The 21,360-nt window shown below is 43.5% G+C and overlaps 1 protein-coding gene across 1 annotated transcript in view; it reads right to left on the bottom strand.

Annotated features, from left to right (window-relative positions):
* Positions 1–5,471: 5,471 nt before the first annotated feature.
* The window catches only part of LOC309672048 (unconventional myosin-X-like), a gene marked incomplete at its 5' end in the record, with an annotated part of 96,063 nt that continues 80,174 nt past the window's right edge, over positions 5,472–21,360 (bottom strand). The window contains 10 exons of the mRNA XM_082483453.1: positions 5,472–7,812; positions 8,397–8,588; positions 9,388–9,837; positions 11,400–11,523; positions 12,400–12,536; positions 13,325–13,532; positions 14,843–15,140; positions 17,051–17,174; positions 18,441–18,598; positions 19,796–19,990. Of these exons, the coding sequence (XP_082339579.1) occupies positions 7,699–7,812; positions 8,397–8,588; positions 9,388–9,837; positions 11,400–11,523; positions 12,400–12,536; positions 13,325–13,532; positions 14,843–15,140; positions 17,051–17,174; positions 18,441–18,598; positions 19,796–19,990 (2,000 nt within the window). The 3' untranslated portion in view covers positions 5,472–7,698. The remainder of the gene's footprint in view (positions 7,813–8,396; positions 8,589–9,387; positions 9,838–11,399; positions 11,524–12,399; positions 12,537–13,324; positions 13,533–14,842; positions 15,141–17,050; positions 17,175–18,440; positions 18,599–19,795; positions 19,991–21,360) is intronic.

Raw genomic sequence — 21,360 nt, 5'->3', positions numbered from 1 at the left:
CCCCAAATAAAGCTCCTTCGTCTGCTGGACTATGGTGGCTTTAGGCAAAAACTGCCCAACTTCAGGTAAACATGCAAGGGGTTTTTTTGTGCTCTCACAACTTCATAGAATAGTTTAGGTTGGAAAGGACCTTGAAAATCATCAAGTTCCAACCCCCCTGCCATGGGCAGCGACACCTCCCACTAGACCAGGTTGCCCAAGGTCACGTCCAGCCTGGCCTTGAACACCTCCAGGGATGGGGCCTCAACAACCTCTCTGGGCAACCTGTTCCAGTGCCTCACCACGCTCAAAGTGAAAAACTTCTTCCTAATGTTCAATCTGAACCTGCCCTCTTCCAGTTTAAAGCCATTCCCCCTCGTCCTATCGCTGCATGCCCTAGTAAAAAGTCCTTCCCCAGCTCTCCTGTAGGCCCCCTTTAGGTACTGGAAGGCCGCAATAAGATCTCCCCGGAGCCTTCTCTTCTCCAGGCTGAGAGACCTGTGACTCTGTGTCTCACCGGCCTCTCTCTTGTCAGGACAGAGCTCGCTCCTGCGGGAATGAGCTCCTCCCACAGCCAGTAGAGGACCATGGGGTTTGGTTCCCCTTCCTCAATTTTGCCCTGTCTCTGGAGTCTCCGTGCCATGGAAAGATTTGTCCACATCTGCCACCAGAGCAGCCACTATTTTTAGTGTTACACCGCTTCTGCGCCAATAACTTAACTGACACAGAAATCAACCACAAGTGCTTATGCATGAGCGCTATTTGGGCCTTCTGCATTTGTTGTATTTCTTACCTTTTTTTTTTTTTTTTTCCCCTTTTTCTTTAAACCAAATGCACCATCTGCTCATTGCTCTGGACATATGTTGCGCATCTAAACATTTTTGAAAGGAGGAAGTAAATTGCATGGCCCCTCAGCGATGTTTTTTTGGTGCGGTTGCAAATAAACCAAGACCAAACTACAACTTTTGTTGCTAAAAGTCAGGGTCACAATTCGTACCCTTTATGCATCTGCTGTTGCTGTGTGTACGGAGCGCAGCGGGATATGTAACACCCAGGTTTGTAACAGTTAGCTGAATTCATTCCGTTGTCAAGAGGTACGTATAAAGTTCTTATTGGCCAAATTAAGCAGACTTTGCACAATTTTAAAGCGAGAGCTATGAGCAAGATTAAAGAGCTAAGCTTAGGAAAAACAGAAGAGAAGCTACTGGAGAGAAGAATTCAACTGTCGCTCTGATGGACCTTTCCCGTTTAGTTCTGGAGTTTTAAGATGAGAGTTGACAAAGCACTAGAAAAGGTAATTTTCTATTGATAGCAAATTAACTTGCAAATGGTGCATAGCATAAATGCCAGTATAAAATGCTCTTATCTTGGTTTTATTCCTTTGTGGAAAAACTCCTGTGCACTCTATCATAATATCTGCTGGTAGTAACTAAGACTTTTACCAGATTTGAGGGGGTAGGGGAGGATACCAGATGAGGTTTTTATTGTGATTACACAGTAATGCAACACAGACCGTTAAGTCCTCTGGATTTCTATCTGAATGCAGAAGGGACTCTAATTATAAACAGAACAACAGTTGCTTGTCAGCTTTGCTCCTTTTCAGCATAAATAGAATAATTTACTCCAAGGTTGCTTTTTAAGAAAGTGGAATTTCAGTGATAGAAAATAGTTATTGCAAAATGTGCTTTCTTCATTACGCTGGCCCCTTACGCGCACATTTTGTGATAGAACAAATGAGAACAAAGACCTTTCTCCGCACGCCGTCTCTCAGGACGCTCGTATGGATGGTAAGCATTCTACTGCTTTCTATTAAACTTCTCTTTTCAAATGTCATGTGTCACAGCTCCTCTTTAACAGATGATACAGAACAGATAATTATATAAAAATGTGGTGCTCGTACTCTGTAAAAACTCACAAGCCTTGTATGCATATTCAAATTAAACTTACAAAGTAGTTGGTTGAGATGATTTCACAAATATGCATGATTGAATGTCATCCCCATTAGCAACCGAGCTGCTTTCTGTTTCATCGAAATGTCTTTATTTTCATAAACATGATCTGGGTATTTAAAGAGCATCTTGTGTCAAGTGAGAGTGAGAATTATACATGTATGTGGATAACACAAAGGCACGTTTACCCAGGGCTTGGATCAGGAGCTACTCTGAGGGAAAGGGCTGGGTTCCTGGTGTTTCCATCTTGTGTTTTCTCCTGGGGCCACCGTTCTGCCTTTGTACCTCTTGTCTCACACAAGCTTTGCAGCAATGATGAATAAGCCACCAAATGACGAACGCGCCACTACAGACATGAGAGCTGACCAGTCCAGCTGATGGGAAAGGAGCTGGTGGCAGCCAGCAAGTGCAGCCACAAGCCGGAAAGGCACAGGATGAGCACTGCCAGCGGCCCTGCTGTACTGGCACAGGGGGCTGGGAAACAGCCAGAAGAGCCATCATGGACAGCCAGAATGTCCAGTGACACCAGGACACCACTGCCTCAGCACAGTGGGTCTGTTCCCCTCCTCTGGGAGCAGTAAACCTACATCAGCCAGGGAGAGAGCAGCTCTCTCAACCCTGGCCCGAGCACTCACAATGCAACAAGGAAGAGCTTGGTGTGGGCAAGAGCCAACGCTCTCCTTTTCCAGCCCCTGGGGACTTCCTCAAGGCCACCCCTCCTTCTGCAACCAGGGCTTCTCCTACCACACAGGCTCAGCACCCTCATACCCCGCACCAGTCTCACCTTGCAGGACCAGCTCTGCTTCTCAGCACTTCAGCACAGACCTCCCTCCACATCACTGGAGCTCAGAGAGGGTGACAAGCCAAGATGCAGCCACCCCAGGAGAAATGAGAGGAGAAGGCTCCTGGTTTAAATACCGCTGTGCCCATGGGCACACCCTGACGAGGCACAATAGGGGACAGCTGAGGTTCCCCTCACTTACTGAGCTTGGTGCTGCAGCAGAAGAACGACGGCAGGTAAGTTGCTCCTATGAACACATCTGCTCCATTACTGGCCTTGCAAAGACTGTGCCCAATGCGTAACCCCTTTCAGAACCTGATGAGTTTATCCTGATGAGCTGTCACTGTTTGATGAAGAGTTGCACGGGTTTTATTGGTGCTTGGTTGTACAGGGAGGACACGTGTTTGGGATGGTAATCCTGAGCCATCACAGCACGTCCGGGAAGGCCCGAGGGTCCGCCGTGCCGGGGGGCAGCACCTGGGGGCCGTGGGAGGCCACAGAGGTGTCCACAGCGGTGGGAGGAGGTGGAACTGTGCTCCAGCCAGCGGTGCCCCGCAGCCGGCCGGGCTGCCCCAGCCACGGGGCAGCGGGTGGTAGCACAAGTCTGATAAGAACCAGCACCACCCAAAATAATGCCGTTTTCTCTTGGTTGCATCCAGACGTAAACCCTGGTGCAGAGTCCAGGCACGTCGTGAGATGGAGGTCTCCCCGCTGGGGTTGAGAAGGCTGTCCAGCCTGCAGCCGTGCTTGAAGAGCAGCACTGAACAGGCCGGGAGAGAGAAGAGAATTTTCCTTGCAGGTGAGTTCTCAGCAGTCACCTCTCTGTTGACGGTGGCATGGGGCCAAAGCGTAGAGCCGACTGTAGCATTAGGAATCTCTGGTGTAAAATTATGGACAAGAGCTTAGCAAATTCACAATACACAGATTTAGCAGCTTGTATTTTAGAGCGGGGGCTGGAATTCATGCGCGAGGAATTTGCTTGAATGCCCATGGGGAGCAACGGGCAGCGTAATGACACAACGTACAGCCTACACAAGGAAAGGCTGTGTGTTTTAGAACACGGTGTAAATAAACTGTTTAGAATTGTAAATAAAAGTTTACAGTCAAACTGGTTTAATAATTAGATACACTTGCTTGTTACATACCTTACCAGGGGCTGTGATTTTATGTGCAAACTATTCTATGTTTACTGCGTAGGTGCTGATTGTAAATTGTACCCTGTTCCACAGCCTAACTCCAACACTCATTGGCATGAAACCGTTTCATATAAAAGAAATGTTAGAGCATACAAACTTGAATTAACTATTAGAGAAATACCGGGGTGGAGGCCAGAAGGGACTGCACATCACACTGACAGGGCATTTGGTTTTGGCCCCCTCCTCTACTCAAACAAGTCACCCCTGTGTGTGACTTCAGGCTTCCCAAGCAGACAGTGTGGGTTTGGAAGTACACAGAAAGGAACACAACAGCCGAGGAAAGAAAAGCAACTGCTGAAGTAAGTGGAGGCAGTTCCAGCCTCAAATAAAGACCTGGCAAGACTATGCAAGGTGATAACGATGAAGAAACTAAAAATCTGTGAACAGTTGGAGATGAAATTGCATAGACCGATCTCCAGGGTCCCACATCTGACCAAAGGATGTATGAGAGCACATGAATGGGGATTACACATCACTGCTTGGTTTCCATACCTGTGCATGAGTTGAGGGAATTTTGTCTGCTAGAGGACAGTCTGTGTTGCCAATAGCCCAGCTGCCCCCAGTCCAGATCTTCCACTTTGGTGACACATGCTCTTAGATGAATCATAGAAGTATAGAATCATAGAATTGTCTAGGTTGGAAGGGACCTTGAAGATCATCAAGGCCAACCATCAACCTAACACTGCCAAAACCACCACTAAACCATGTCCCTAAGCACCACGTCTACACGTCTTTTAAATGCCTCCAGGGATAGCGACTCCACCACTTCCCTGTGCAGCCTGTTCCAATGTTTAGCAACCCTATCTATGAAGAACTTTTTCCTGATATCCATCCTAAACCTACCCCTTCTTCTATTGCTTGTTATTAGTGAGAAGAGACTGACCCCCCCACCTCTCTACAACTGCTTTTCAGGTAGCTGTAGAGAGTGGTCTCCCTTCAGCCTCCTTTTCTCCAGATTAAACAAGCCCAGTTCCCTTGGCCACTTCTCATAAGACTTGTTCTCCAGACCCCTCACCAGCTTCGTTGCCCTTCTCTGGACATGCTCCAGCACCTCTATGTCTTTCTTGTAGTGAGGGGCCCAAAACTGAACACAGCACTCGAGGTGGGGCCTCACCAGTGCCGAGTACAGGGGAACAAACACTGTGCCTGTGTCATGCTCCAGTAAGAGAAGCGCAGCTGGCAGCTTATTTGAGCTAGAAGTGATTGGTGACTTTGCAGGCGCCGATGAGAAGGGATGGAGCTGATCCTGCAGAGCGGGCCTTTGGAGATGATTCATTCACCACAGTAACCGCCTCAGAACTGGTCCCTTGAACTCACACGGGTCATCTCCCACTGACCAAAGGTGCGACCCAGACAGAGCAGCAGGAAGAGGAAACAACCCTTCCCCACTGTAGCTGCAAACTATTTTCTATAATTTGCCACAAAAGCAAAATTTGCTTCTGGGAGGAAGGGCTGTTGTCTCCTCATGCTGATGATTGATACCTACTTTTCCCTTACAAGTTCTCAGTATTAAATCTCCGAGTAAACATCTTAGCATGAGCACACAATGTCCGTGAGTGAATACAGTCTGTGCAATCCAATAATTTATTAAACTTTCATCTTGTAAAGCCAGTTACAAATTAAAAAAGACAGCAGAAGGAATTCTGTAATAGAAATGAGCAAAATTACAACAAATATTAATGGGAGTTACATTCCCAAGTGGGTTCAAGCTGCCTGCAGCAACCCAAGAGCCAGAACACAGAGATAGTGCAGAGTTAGGACAGGGATAATCAAGGCTATTCTGATACATCATAAAGAGATCTAGTCAGTGTACGGACCGATACAAAGTGTTACTTCTCAGGTTGCCTCTGCATTCCTGTTCTCTCTCACTTGTGACCTGCTCATCTTTTTACTCTTTGTGACAAAAAGGGGACGGTTGTAGGATCCCTTTAGTAAAGCTATTTAAGGCAAGACTCCAGTTTTCGAACATACGATACACAGTAGTGGCTTATCCTCTTAGGCTGGTTGTGTGGCAAGTGGACAGTGTTTGCACATGCTGCAGTGTGGTGGAAATGAGAGAAAAGCACAGATTATGTACAGTGTTTCTTCTTGTACTGTCAACCTCAAAACTACAGCGTTCAGCGACCCAGTATTAGTGACACGGCACAATTTGATGATGAATTGGAATGGAAGCTGTTGCATACTGACTCCTAGTTTTCTTTTCTATGAAATTTCTGTTTCATAGCTCATAGGCCTGAGCTGCCACTTCTTCAGAGATGGAGACATCTGATTTTAAATGAACAAGCAATGAGGCCCACGTTACGTACAGCTCTTCAGTTTCATTAAGAAACTGAATGGGATCCCAAGACTAGATGAGGGTCATAGAAAATGGCTAACCACCGGGTTTCTTGATTGCTAATGCAACCAATTTGTGATGTGACACTGAATATTGTTTTAAATAATGAAATCAACTTTCTGAAGTCAAGAGACTGAATATGACTGTCACCTTTCACTGACAAGAAAAAAAAAAATCTGCTTCTTCAAATTGCAAGTAGCTATAAAAACCTCCAAAAAGGCAGTTGTTTTGGCAAAACAGCTTTGTTTTCAAGTTTTGCTGCTGACAAGGGACCTAGAGGAGACTGGAAGGGGATTTGGGGATTCAGCGATGGGAGCACTTCCAACTAGAATTTGGAGGAGGATGAAGGGTTTGGCATCTGCTTACAGTAGTACAGAGGAAGTGAAATTCTTGCCTGTAACCATTTATCCTATTACCATTTAACCTATTCACTCAGTAGAAAACAGTTCACTTACTTAAAACTAAAGTTCAGGGATCCCAGCCCTCCTAAAATCCTGTATAGAGAAAGAAGGATCTTAACGCAGAGAGGCTGCTCACCATAAAAACCCCTGACCTCCATCTAAAACCCGGAGTTTGTGGAGAACAGCTCTTCTGGAAATGCAACAAAATCAGTCTCACCTCCTGGGCTGTATAGGGGAAAGGCAGTCTTTAATTTTTAGGCAACGGGTGCTGCTTGGCATGTACCTGGGATGGCACCTGATCATCTATTTCAGTGGTGCTACTCCCAAAGATTTTCCCCTATGTTGGAGTATTTAAAATTTTAACTTAAAGTGCCGCTTTACAATTGTGTACCTGTGAACTTCTATTGGAAGGTAAAGAATCACCTCGGGTGTTTTTATTTGTTTGTTTGTTTAATGCTCTCTCATGTAGGGTTTGACCTCTCAGTTGGACCACTTGCCTTCAATTACACAAAGGCTTCTTCTTTTAAGACAAGATCAGATCATTAGTATATCCTGAAATAAACCCCACAGTGACTTATATTTTAGAATTGCTTGCAAAATAAATAAAAACCAAATATTCTTTCAGCCGACCATGCTGCAATCCCATGATCCAGATGTTTGCGTGTTGGAAATTCATAAGGAAGCTTAAGCCTGCTTCCTGTAGTGCAGAAATGATTCTTGTGAATTTTTCTGCCAGTATGACAGGTAATGGTCAAAGCAGCAGAGAAGACAAGCAGGGGGAAGATGCTTCTGACTTTGCTTCTTTAAGGTACACTGTTCATCAAACAAGCAAGGGGAAAACAAGTTTTGGGTCATTAATGTCTAACAACGGTTGTTACTGTTTAATGTCTTTGGGCAGAGGTGCAAATCCTATGGTACTGTAGATGTCACTTCAGTTTTTAAGTACAGTAGTCAGTCAAGAGGAGTCCTTAAAAAACATCTTTGCTACACTTGTGCTGGCAAGTTGCAAATACCAATCATTAAACAACTGCCTCTCTCCCATGGCAGTTCATTCATATCACCTAGTCCAGATGCTAGCATGACTGTCCACACTGGTGGCTGATTTGACACTGCAGCGTTTCTTCACAATCATGTTGATGTATGCTTTCATGATCTTTATTATCTCGCCCACCTGGAAAGAGAACACAATAACAGAGGATAAGCACATTAAAAAACTCATTGAGGCATTCCAGACATTTTGCAGGAAAAGATTCCCCTTGTCCAAAGTCATGGCACTACAAATTTTGCATGTTAATGCTAAATGTGAACGTGACAGCAAGGAAAGAAATGCTTGATAAGATTGTGCTCTGGGTAGTGACACTCAAAAGGCTCGTAGCTCAAAGAAAAGCAACTTTAATGCTACTAAACTTGTTGGATTTTTCTGAGTTTGTGAACTCCCCATTGATATATGGAAGGGAATGAAAAAGACAGGCATGCTCATGAGCACCCAAAGTTTGAAATCCCTGGTGCATTGGAAGAACATTCAATCTTCTTCACTTTCTAACCAGCATCATAATTTTTTTTTTCTGTTTATCCCTGAATTCAAGAAGAGGTACCATGCCACTTTGGGCATAAGCTCCCTTCATTTTTTTCCTTGGCTGTCCAGTCCATTCAGCAGGAGTTCTTGCATATAAATTTGTCTAGTCCATGGAAATTAGAGCTTTACCGAAGTGCTAGTAAAACCGCACGTACAACAAGCCTTGTGCTTTCATATACCTGGGATGTTTCAAAGAACATTTCTCTCTCATCCACTGTAATTTTGAAGGTGTTAGGCTGTGGTGCTCCGAAGAAAACAATGTGCTCGTACTGGAAAGTTTCTAGTGGCTTAGGATCCCCTCGTTTGTAGACTGACACATTCTCCGTGCTGACTCCAAGCCAAAGATCATTTGGAAATCCACCCTCCTTGCACTGCAGAAAGAGAAACATGAAATTTTGCATAAATGCAGTGGAGGATCAAATGCTTTTTGATTCAAGGAAAAGCTCTCCATTTCTGGCTCCTATAGGACATTTCAACTCTTCACCCCAATAGAAAAAATAGGATGTCTGCAGAAGGAATCTCACAGGCACTCCTGCTGCAAAGATTCCAAAGTGACATGGCTGTGAGTCAAATACTAGTTGAGTAATAAATAATCGTAACACCTAACAGCTCTCACCAGATTTTAAAGTCATTTAGAAAGTCAATATTCGACTTACTATTTTACAGATAATACAGCAAGCGTAAGCAACTTCCCATGGTAATCCACCTAGGCACCAACAAACTGGAACTCTGGAATCCTACTTTAGCAAGCTAAGCACAATGGTCTAAGCGACCCAGTCTGAGCTGGTTCCGTTGTATTGCTGCAGAACAGCATTACGCTTTTTGCCGTTAAGGACAGCAGAGCTTCATTCTACTGCCACTTTCACTAGCTGTCACCTTCTAAAGCTCAGAAAAGTTTCCCAAATTCTATTGCTCTTCTAATGAAGTGGGAATTCGTTGTCTCCCAGGTGCGTTTACCAGGGCGCACCAGCTTGCTTGCTCTGTGCTCTCTGTGTCACACCTCTTTGGGTATGTGGCACTGCAGGTTTACCCTAAACTTACTAAGGTAAAATGCAGCTATTTCCTGAAATTCCCTTCTGGTGCTGAGCAATGAAATACACACAGCTGTATCTGTTCTCCAGACCGACGCCTCTCCTTGGCAGTAGCTACATGAGTTTATACATCGCTCACCTCAACATCAAAGAGGGTCGACCCATAACCTGGCCACTCCTTTACAATGGACATGTATTTCACCATGGCCTGATGCTGAGAGAGTCCCTGCAGCTTGGTCCATTTCTGTGCTATGCTCGCCCGAGCGGCTGAAAGCTCTTCCTTTATCCACATCTCCATCATCTGCTCCTCTTCTACCTTCTGCTTCTTTACAGAGCCTGTCTTGAAGCTACGTTTCAATGTCCCTTCAAGGAAGCTGGTCCGTCTCCTCTCCAGAGTATGACTGGTAGTGCCGCTGCTCTTTGTTGACTGCAGTATTTTGGATTTTAGTCTGTTAACCGGGTAGATTCCATCAAGGGTCCAACTTATTTTAGAATAATCTCCATGAAGATACTGCAGCCGTAGAGCTGCTAGGCGCTGCAGAGTGTCTTCCGGTGCAGGAAAATGACCATCTACGAGGCTTTCATGAGCCTACAAGCAAACAAAAAGTCCCCCAAAGTCATTAGAAAGCAGAAGCACACTTTATTCACAGCTGGGTCCATGTACAGATTCCTATGATATCTGCCCATCCCAGCAGGAAAGCCAGTCCCAGCAGGAAAGACATAATTCAGGAGGTCAGAGCAGAATAATAAAGAAGTCAAAGTCTGTAACTGGTCAATGCAGGGGGAACATCTCTTTCTGTAAGCCTGGACAGGACTGAGATCTCTGAGGAGCCCCTATCCTGTACTGAAAGTCTTACAATAAGGCCTTTTACGTCTGGAACAGATGGAAGAGACTGGAATTGCAGCAATTTGTTTTGTGCTGTACGAGCTAGAGCTCCTGTGTGAAGATTATATTAAACACCAGAGAGTCAGATGTAAAGAACTCAAGACTCTCAACCTCAGTCTCATTGCACACCAGCACCTCCCACCCCCTCCTCTTTCACCTGATTTCTCCCCCAGTCTTCTTCCCTTTGCCTGTTCTTCTGTGAAATATATTTATGGGGTTTATTTGCTACATACATCTAATTTCTGGATAACATCTACTCTCCTACTGTTACTCCTCTTCTGCCACTCTCTGCTTGTGAAAGCTGTGTAGGCTGAAAGCCTCACCAATAGGGAGTTTGGTACAATTGAGTTTCCAGAGAGTACCGTGAGGTCTTGTTCCCGACTGTTTCCTAGACGTTCTGTAGTTAACAGTGCTTAATATTCATTTCAAGAAAGCCCTCTTAGGGAACCATTGTCTGTATGACGTACGTGCCACCCATTTGACTGTCAGCGAGTTTCAATCTCCGTAACACTGACCCCCTTTAACACATATTATTTTCAACAGCTATGATTTTCTGAGGCAAGATCAAAGTGTTCATTAGAAGTAGGAAAGATGGGACAGATCATACAACTGGGTTCTCCAGTCAGTTTAGTTTTGCATCCCTAATTGCAAGGTTATTTCATACCAGCGTGATCTCTGCCCTAAACAGCATTGTTGTGCTATGGATTATAGTGACTTTTAAAAAAATTACTCAGCAGATAAATATTGCCAACTACATTCTCGTTTCTTTTTCCTGCAGTACTCTTCTAGTGCCTCTCTGTTAATCAAAAGAAACTGGCCCAAAGATAGGGGTTTTTTAGGCAATTCCTGTAACACCTCAAGGATGTGCTGTTCTTGTAAGCTGACATACAGATAGCCAGATTTTCCAGTTTTCTTTACATCTATGTTCTGCAAGCAGTTACTTTTAATGATTGTTCTTGAATAATTATTCGAATTTCTGTATCTTTTAAAATTAAAGATAAATTTTAAAAGCATTTTATTATCATTGGTCTTCCAGTCTTTTGAAGCCTTTGTTCATTTTTCTTGCTTTTGTTCTAATACTCCTATTCCCTATAGAACTTCACAGTATATCTGCTTGGTAGATTCCAGGCAAAAATCCAACACGCTAAATTCTTCTGTTCAAACCAGCATTCCTACTTCTAATGCAAAGGTAAGCCAGTTTTCTGTATAGTCTTCTGTGCTTCGGTGACCCTGGAAACCAAATAATTCTCCCAGAGTGAGTTTACCTGTTCAAACATGAAGGCAAACTCCACACCATCTTTGGGAACATTCTCAATATCCAAGAAGCAATAAAGCTTAAAATACAGCTGCCACTGTCCTTCCTCCTCTTCTTCTTCAGAGCCAGCCAGTCTGTAAGACAGGAAAGAGAATGAGAGGGGAAAACCCCAGTAGCCAGAAGCACCACGGTACTGGGATGTCCACAGTCCATCTCACAATATGAAGGTACCCCTGGATTTCTGAAACAGAGAGCATACAGAACTACCTAATTTACCAGGACAATCTCAGTGCAGCACAATTTCTGAGAGCTTCCATTTTTTTCCTCTGAGTCACATGAAATTTTGATTCAGAAGGACCCAAAGTTCTTATCTGATATACTTCATCAAACAATGAAATCAATGGTTCTAGATAAATGCAAGAGTTGGGGGCAGGACACAAAGTATTCCCCATGTTCAAGATACTGTTTCCATGTAATCTTGTGACTCTGAAAAGCATCAGCCTTGCCACCATTTGGAACAATTTTAATTCTGTCTTTAGAACAGATAGAAAATAGAAAATGGCATTGCCAGCTTCTTTCATAATTTACTGCTTTCTTTGTGTATCTGCCCACAAAATCACAGTCCACAGTAAGAAACTAGAGCTGCATTTCTATGCCCAAATTATTGCTCTGTCTTCTGATATAGCTATCATGATGCAAATTGAGAAGAACACTGAGACCTAAACAAACTGTCCCTGAGCTCTGCTAGTAAACCGTTACTCTTTGATAAAGGCACTACTAATTTTGTCCTGACGCGCCTGATAAAGAATGCTTCTTTGTCACCGAAATAGATGTGAACACGGTTTTCCACAGTGAGAAAGAGCACTTGAACCTTACCAAAGGGAAGTTCAAACCAGAGTGAACGGTTGAATCACTGCGGCTGCTTTAGATGAAACCACCTGAGCGTACTATCACTTAACCCAGTGTTACATCCAACTAGGAGTTAAAGATTTTATGAAACATTCTTCTACCTCTCAAACTTGGCCAAGATATCAGCCACAATCACTCGACTCTCCACAGCACGGTCCACTTGCTGATTATGTTCAAAGAGCGCAAACATATTACGGCTGTCTTCCATTGCTAAACCTCGGATCAGCTTTTCAACCACCTGCAAAATCAGAGAGAGACAGATCACAGATCACACACACTTCCACAACCGCAAATCAGTACCTCTTCAGGACACTCATCATTTCGTAGATCTCCGTCACGTTTCTCCCTTGGTTATCTCATTTTCAGATTAAAGAATTCTAACCCTAAAAAATCATTCCCTGCAAGGAAGTCATTACTGATATTCGATCATCCTCGCGGTTCTTCTGTGAACCTTTTCAATCTCCACTACCCTTCTAGAGATGGGGGAATTAGAACTCTGCCCAAGATACAGGCATGTAATGGATTTAGATGTCATGATGATATTCTCGGTTCCTCTAGCAACAATTTCACTCTACTACTATTTTTACCTCTGTTTAGCACAAATGTTTTCACAGGTGTGCCTACTATAAGCTGGAATCTTGCTTCTGACCTGCTAACGATTAAGTTACTGGTAGAATAATCCTTTTCAGAAGGATTACATTATGAACTGAAATTTCAAGTTGTCCAGAAAACTGTGTTTAGCAAGTCTTCAGAATTATTACCTTTCCAGAACACCAAAAAAGTTTTGATTTTGCAACACAATTGTTAAGTGATATTCTACAGCCTGGGCATAGGCCTTGCATAATTCTGGGAAAGCTGAGCTTTCCTGACAGACTTTGCAGATACAGCAAAAAAAAAAAAAAAGTAATTAAAAAAAAAAAAAAAGAGAGAAATTGGAGATGAATGGGAAAAAGGAGTCCCTTCAACAGACCCGGTATCCAGACGCAGAGATGTGCTCACACCTGGTTAATGCTACTAATGCATTACCTCCCCAGCGCTCGTGTGGGAATTGATGGTTATTTTACAGGAGCCGCCGCCATGGCAGTACACTGTTGTGGTCATTTCTTCACGGGTGAGAAGAGCCTGTATTTCCTCCTGGGAGGGCACAAACTCCCTCGTCTTTGTTCTCTTCAGGGAATCACTTATGAATTGCGCATACCTGTCTATTTCTGAGCCTGGAAAGAGATCTTTTACCCTAATTGTAAAGAGAAGCAAAAGAAGCCCGTTACACAGTAAACCAGAAAGCACGTGCATTGCCATATAACTTGGACTACTGCACGTAAAGAGTTCAGCAGAGATAGTGATGTCAAGTGCAACCACATGAAGAACGAGCCTGCTTATTTCCTAAACCATACAACCTGCTTTTACTAGTCACTCCAAAGTCACTTCAGTGGCATTTCTCAGCAATGTATGAAATAAGCAGTTCCAACTTTCAGGACTGTAGTACCAGCTGAAGACAGCAGGATTAACTATCTTAAGTTACAAACCCGAGATTAAGAACTACGAAATCAAATGTAAACTTTCTTCATTTATTCTTAATTGTTTTTTAAGTTGCTGGCTGTGCTTGAGCCACTTTTATAGTATTTTCCAGAATCAAGAAGGTAGAAAGTAGATGCCTGTATGCTTGTATGGCTCCAAGGCCAGCAGTTCTAAGTATAACATTATCTGCAACTCCAGTGATAAAAACATGAAATGGCAACATGAAGTATTCCTCAGCATCTTCTAGAACCGGGCCCTGGATGCGGCTATTTGGTGTACTGGCACAAATTTCACCTCACTCTTTTCTAGCTTGGAAGGAATCAAAAACATTTTATTAATCTTTCTCGTCATTCATGAGTGGAGTGAGGGTACATGGCTGCAGCTCAGCCCCAATGCAGACTGCTTTGGAAAGCTGCATCAGATGCTGAACACCTAATGCCGAACATCATGGGAAGAAATGTAAATTATTTAATTCACAAAAATTGGAGATTAAAGCAGATTAGAAAAACAAACTGTCAGCACTGTGTGCTTAGTTAAGCAAACAATATTGAAAAATTATAAATTGCATTTACAGTATATCTCCTACTCTACAGTACACATTTTGCCCGTGGCAGCTGCAAGGTAGTATGTATTTCAATGTATATGAAAGCCCAGCCCTCGCCTTTCCTGCAGGTTGAGAATGTTTATATGGACGTCAGTAAGCTTTAAATCCACTTTTGGATTGAAATCCACTTTTGGATTGAAATCCACTTTTCGGATCCACAATCATTGGCTTTAAATCCACTTTTAACACAGTCTCACGGTATTCTGTTTGGGTAGCCTTACTTTCCGCATCCTTTTCACACAACAGATGGGGGTGGCAAGGGGGGAGTTTGAATGCAACAGAACAACTGGTAGCAAAGGTAGGAGGCTGCAACGCCACAGGAAGATGTTTGCACAGGAGGAGGGCGAGACAGGGAACTACAACAAGCAGTGGAAGATAAGCAGAGAGCAAGGAAACAGGCTGCAAAGGAGAAGGACGCGTACCTTCGAAGGTGGAACTTGAGGTAGCGCAGGATCCCTCTGCTGGGCAGAAAAGTGCAGCTCATACATGACATCAGCTGCCAGTGGTGCAGGTTGCCGGTACTGTTGGGATGCGGCATGTGGTTAGTTTGTTTGATGAGCTGACAGTACACTTCATCACGAAGGGGCTTTAAATCATGGCAGGTCTGCAGGATGCCTTGGATAATGGGTATGGGGTCAGACACTGTCTCGATTTCCTGAAGGGAGTTAAAGATCTTCACTGCTTCATCCTGTAAGCTGCTGTAACCCTTCTCTTGTTGCACTGGGGAATGATCACAAAGGTGACAAGTGGTGAGCATCTCCCTCATTTTCTACCAGCTCAGCAATGCTACTAGCCACTGTACTAGTCTGTCACAGAAGAACGGCAACTTGAGCACTAGCTCATCTCCTGAACTTAAATTTATACTCAAAATTCATTAATGCTTCCCCTTCAAATGTGCAAATACACTTTTAATTAGCATTTATCAATATCTACCTTGTTACCGCTGCAAATCCATTTTTGGATATACTGTGCAGAAAAGCAGAGTAACGCTTTTAGGGGAAGGTAGCACTGAAATCAAGTTCAGGCTTCCGCGTCCGCAGATGAGGTGCCAAGAGACAGCTTTTGGCACCTCACCTGCAGACACAGGTGAAGGGGTGGCAGAAAGTCATCTCCTCACCTGAGAGCAGCTCTAAAGCAGAGGGTCACTCATGCAGTTAAAGCTTTAGGTGCCTGAATGCAGACACCAAAGCCTGGCTTACGTACTTCCAAAATTCTGCGTCATGCCGATGTTAGCTTTGACCCCTGAGCCAACACAACATTTTGGCGAATTGCTGTACCACAGATGCACCTTTTACCTATAATACAGATTTAAGACGCCTACACCAACACTGGTTATGTCTTTTAGGCACCTAAATGTCTGCTTTGAATTGCTCAGAAGTGTGATACTACCACGCGGGTGCGGGCTTGCATTCCCCTTCGTGCATCTCTGGGGCTATAGGCCCTTCTGCATCTCCTATACAGCCATTGCTTCTTCAGTGGCCGTTGTACAATACAAATACACAGCCTGTAGCAATAAGTTCCACAGTGTAAATACTTGCTCTGTAACTTTGCTGTATTTCAGAATTTATTTTTTCTGTGCTTTTAATCTGCCACTTAATTTAACCCTTGTATCATGAGAGACAGTGAGCAGTTACTCCCTTTTCACTTTCTCCATGACAGCCCTCTAACCCCGAAAACTTCGTTTTGAGGCTGAAGAGTCCTGGTCTATTTAGCCTCTTAATTGTAGGCAAGTCTTTCTATGCCTTTGATCATCTTTGGGTAGGTTTTTACCACTCCTGTATCTTTGTTAAGACGCGGAATGCCAAGCTGCATCCCGTATTCAAGATGCAGGTGCATGATACATCAATACAGCCGCCCGCACAAAGACTTTCTTTTTCCTTTTCTAAGCTTTCAAAACCTTGCATTAGCTGTTTTGTTTCTGTGCTCAGCACAAGAGTTGCCATTTTCATAAAGCTATGTAAATTTGTGTTCACTTTCCTAAGCAGAACTAGATCACTCAGACCCATCACTGCCTATGTGGCAGACTGTTTATCCCATATACATTGCTTTGCATATCCAGATGGAAATTAATTTCTGAAAAGATTTTGTGGCCCAGCCACTCCATGTTAGACATTTTTCTATAGGTCTTCAACAGCCGCTTTCACTTTTCGTATGCCAGTCTGGAATCATCAGCAAATCACTTTGGTTCTCTGGTGGCCTATCAAACAGTCTAGCTCCTTCATGTTCCTGAAGCATTTGAAGAAAGGATTTGTTTAGTCTGGTTTTACAGCAGCTTCTGTATGACTACTATCCCACTGCCAGCTGCACGATGTAATCCTGTTGTAGGATTTCCATTGGAGCAACCCAGTTGCAGCTCAAGGATGACAGGCTGCACGTCCCCTGGTTGGATGATAAACTATCTGCCCCTGTTTACTTTAAGATTCAGTGTTACCAACATACGAGGCAGTGGACACGGAATACATTCCAGGTAGAGAAATAGACTGTTCCCTCTTTCTGAACCCTGCGGGCTACACCGCCCCAGATGGACTTCACCTGCACAGAGAGAATGTACAGACCACTTTTGTGGTGCTCAGGCTCCACGCTGATCCCCAAAACGTGAGCGGGTCCTGTCACACAGCGAAAATACTTACAGCTGACACTAACATCTCCATATGGTAGTGGGAGCAATGGGGAATGCAAAGGGTGCTGGGTATATCGCAAGATTGGGTTCCTCCTATATGTCTGTTCCACTACTTCAAAATTTGTGCTGTTTTCCTGGAAAAAAAAAAAAAGAAAGAAAAAAAAAAAAGGAATTATCCTCAAATGGGGATAGTCTTTTGCAGGATATCTTTATACATTTAGGTTCGAGCTCAACCACCTTTATCTAAGTTTCTGGAGGTCCATAGAGGGACTAAGTGACCAAAGCATAATTCACGTGTAAAAATTACTCTGTACATTATTTCTGAAAAAACATAAGAATAGCCATGCTGGGTCATACCAAAGGTCACCAAGCACAGGATCTTAACTTCAAATGTGGCTTACGGCTGATACCTAATGCAAGTGTATAACGGGCACGTATGGCATGATTCCTCCCTGGTATAGCCTTCAAGCTTTCAACAGTAAATGGTTAATGGACTTTCTGACCACAGATCCACCATGTTTAGTATCTAATAACGAGCCTGTCCTTGCTGAATTTGTCTGGTTGTACTACATGTGTTTACAGAACAGACAACCAAAATGCACATAGTGTTCAGAATCTAGGCCTGTCACTATCATACCCACTGCCATCAAATTCTTCCACGTTTTGTCCTATATTCCTTCCCAAACAGTACCTAATGTTCCATTTGTCCTTGAACGCTGAGATGAAATTTTCCAAGATTCTCCACAATCACTCCCAGCTCTTTCTTCCTGAATAGTTACTATCTAATTGCATCTAGTTTAGAGCTCATCACAATGTGTATTTTACCTATACGTTTCTTCCGAAATATGCTTTGGTGTGTCTTCTAATATGATTCTACATTTAATTTGCCAAAGTTTCTGGAATGAAGCCTTTTAAAAAATTACTACACTACAGTGGCACAATTTCTGCTACTTTGAAGGACATTTTCCTTCCACCCCGTACTCTGCTATTGGACCACACAAGCCTAAGGTGTGAAGAGGACTTCAGGGTACAGCAAAGTCACATGGCTGGTAGGAACGGAAGTTTTTATATTTGTGTCCGGAGGATGCTTAGGAGAAGAAAGGATGAAGCAGGGATTTGTAAATACTTGATGGTGTAATCCTGCATGCAATTTCTAATTGCACAGCAGTGGTAGCCCAGACTTATGCAGAGCAATTAACACGCTAATTCAAAACAAAGTTCACCTAACGTTTGATTATTAATTGCACAGTCATTTAGGTTTCTTTTCTCTTCTTTTTTTTTTTTTTTCTCCCCTAAGACAGCAGCCCCATTTCTTGCCACGTCCTCAGCAATGACTGGGTAAGGCCAGCGGTGACCTGGCTGCTCCCAACTCGCTTTGGAATTAGCATGATGCCACCTACCCTGATGTCACGAATGAGTTGCTGTGTAGGTGTTTCTATGGGAACTTTGCTGTCAATGACACCTTGAATGGCAGAGGCCCAGCGCATAGCTTCATTCAGCAGCTTCGTGTACAGTCTGTAGGAGTGCTTTCGCCCATGGACAATGATGTTCCAATAGCCTGTGGAGAAACGAAGAAGCTGGAAGGTGAAACTTGCTTCCCTGCTATCTTCTCCTTTTGTCTGTAGCACGTGGCTGAGGAAAACCCTTCCTGCTTTGATAGCAACATATGGTGTGTCTGGTTAAAATTGACTAGGTAGACATTAACATATTTATCAGCAAGATAAAAGCATATTTATCAGCAGGAAGGTCCCAATCCGGGTTTTGGTACAAAGACAGCTTTCCAAGAGACAAGTATCTTGCAGCGTAACATGAATACTTCCCTGCCAACCAGGCAGCTTATTTTCAGACAGGGTTTGGGCTACACTATCAGTCAGAAAATGACCACTCTGAACACAGCACCCGGTCAGATCGCCAAATCAGTTCTCGCAAATTTTAAAAATAACATGTTTGACATAAATTGAGAGAACAGGTCAGGGCGATGACAATCCGCTCTGCTAATGGCAGCCCCAGACATCTGTTGCGAGTGAGCGGAATAAATTTCCTCTCATCTCAGTTTACGAAAATGCTTCCAGCCCTTTTTAAAAATATCCCAACTAACTTCACTACTCAAATGTCTAGTATTTAAAATCTTGTTCTAAGGTCCACCTTCCTTGACACAGGGATTCACCCTTTGCCTCATAACCCGAGTTTCCTCCCAAACTCATAAGGCAAGCAATGGAGGATCATGCCAGATCCTGCCTTTCCAGAACTGTGTCACACTGCACAGAAAGCAAACACAGGCCCTTCTCATCTCTTATTTTTAACAAGTTGAGTGATGCTACAAAAAAAGACTTACCACGTATGCCGTTCCTCTTATTTAAGAGGGTAACACTGTCCCCAGAGACAAACGTGGGTTATGCCACAAAGTGACAGCTATTTATGGAGATGTACTGATAATTGCAGTGTCAACTATATGAACTCATAACTCCTTCCCTATTTGGGAAACACTTAGATAAAGAGTGACACTACTCAATGAAAAAACATCAGCCCCGCATAACTCCACCAGGTGTGAGGGACTCACCGTCACTTGCACGCTACTCTCTGGCCCTTTGCAAGTCTCTTACGGTTTCCGTGGGGAAAGCTATTTGCAGCCAGAGCCTCAGATAACATTAAGACTATCTTCTCAACATGACACACCATCACGTTCCTGCACCATCCCCTCTTCAGGCAGCTCCACACATGGAAAGTCTACTCATTACCATTTTCTTCCTCTTACCTGTGTCTTTAAAGACCCTCTCATCGGGCTGCACTATGGAGCAGAGGCTGTTGAGCACAAGTGTGCCGAGCTTGGCAGCTGTGCGCTCAGATGACTTGTAGTAATCGAGGGCAGTGTTTGTCAGAACAAACCAGCGTTTCTTCATCTTCAGGGAGGACATCTTGTTGCTGCTCTGAACCTCTTTATGAAGCCAGCCTAGCACAGGAACACAAACATGTCAGTGGTTTCACCACCACAGCCATCCTGTCTCTTGCCTGGTGGCTCTCTAACTCTGGGACCAGAACTCCACCTCTCTGCAAAAGGCTCATCTGGGACCAACCAGCTCTGCTTTGCTGGCTATAGCAGTATCTTGGCACTGTCACTGTAAGAAATCAGCCCACAATTTTCCACATCCTTCAGCCCTATGTATTTTTTTTACCAATGATCGGTGGTTTAGTTTGCCATCACCATGAGGGCATCCTCTATTCAGGATGCTGCCCTCAGAAGTCACAAACATCTGAATAAATAATTTACAATTCATCCTTCCAAAGAGATGCCGAATGCCTATCCAAACCTTGATGGAAGAGGTTTGGTGATGCATGTCTTCCAGTAGAAAGATCTGTAAGCGTTACAAGCGTCTCTTCCTCCCACAGACAGGAAAAATAATTTCTCTCTCATTTTACATTCCTCACAAAAGAAAAAAAAAAGAAAAATAAAAGAAAGTTCAATACTATAAAAGAAAAAATGACATTCTGTATTGCTAAAGCTGTCAAAATACAATTTTGTATTTCGAACCGTAAAAAGCAATGTCCACCCACAAGGCAAAAAGTTCAAAGAATGTGGGACTGAGCCGAGGTTTCATATAAAGAAAAGATAAAGAGACAGACCTTCCTGAATATATACCTTCGTGTCTACACTGCTGTCACACACATATCTTATTGTGAAGCGCAGAGCATACAGTGACTGTGCAAAGGAGCATTCCTTTTTTAATTTAACTAATGAACAATACGAGATAAAAGGAACTGTTGCCTTCCAATTAAGTATTTTCAAGTGTTGTCTCATAATCTGCTTTATATCATTCAATCTCCTTGAAATGTTTTAAGACTAGGATGGAATGCCTATGCCACTTTTTGATGACCCTTTTCTTCCTGTCCTCCTGCCTTGCGATGACCACTCTCAGACCTTTACTCCCTCATAGATACTTTCTGAAAGACGTAAGGCAATTTGCTCATGTGCTTGCTTTCCACAGATTGGATCAGGCGTGTCTTCGTTCATTTAAGACCATGTGATTAGCTGAAAGTACTAAGGCAATTTAAAAATATTTGAGCCAAAAGGGGGAATATTTTGTAATATGTGTGTGATCACTACTCGTGTATTTCCTCTATTTCCAACTAAGCCCTAACTAGAGCCATAATTTAAATCTTTTGCTCAGCTTCAGAGAATTATTCTCACCTCACTATGTCTACCATAATCAGGTTAGTTTCTTTAGCCGAGGACAGCAGACAAAGATCTCTCTCCCTCTCTCTCTACATGACAGGTGTCAGAAGGAACAGAGCTTTCTGAAAACAAAAGCTGCAGTGTCACGT

The sequence above is a fragment of the Vanellus vanellus genome, assembly GCF_965231255.1.
Source record: "Vanellus vanellus genome assembly, chromosome: 5".
Classification (NCBI taxonomy): domain Eukaryota; kingdom Metazoa; phylum Chordata; class Aves; order Charadriiformes; family Charadriidae; genus Vanellus; species Vanellus vanellus.
Note: the sequence above shows the minus strand (reverse complement) of the source record. Positions and strands in the feature narration are given on the sequence as shown.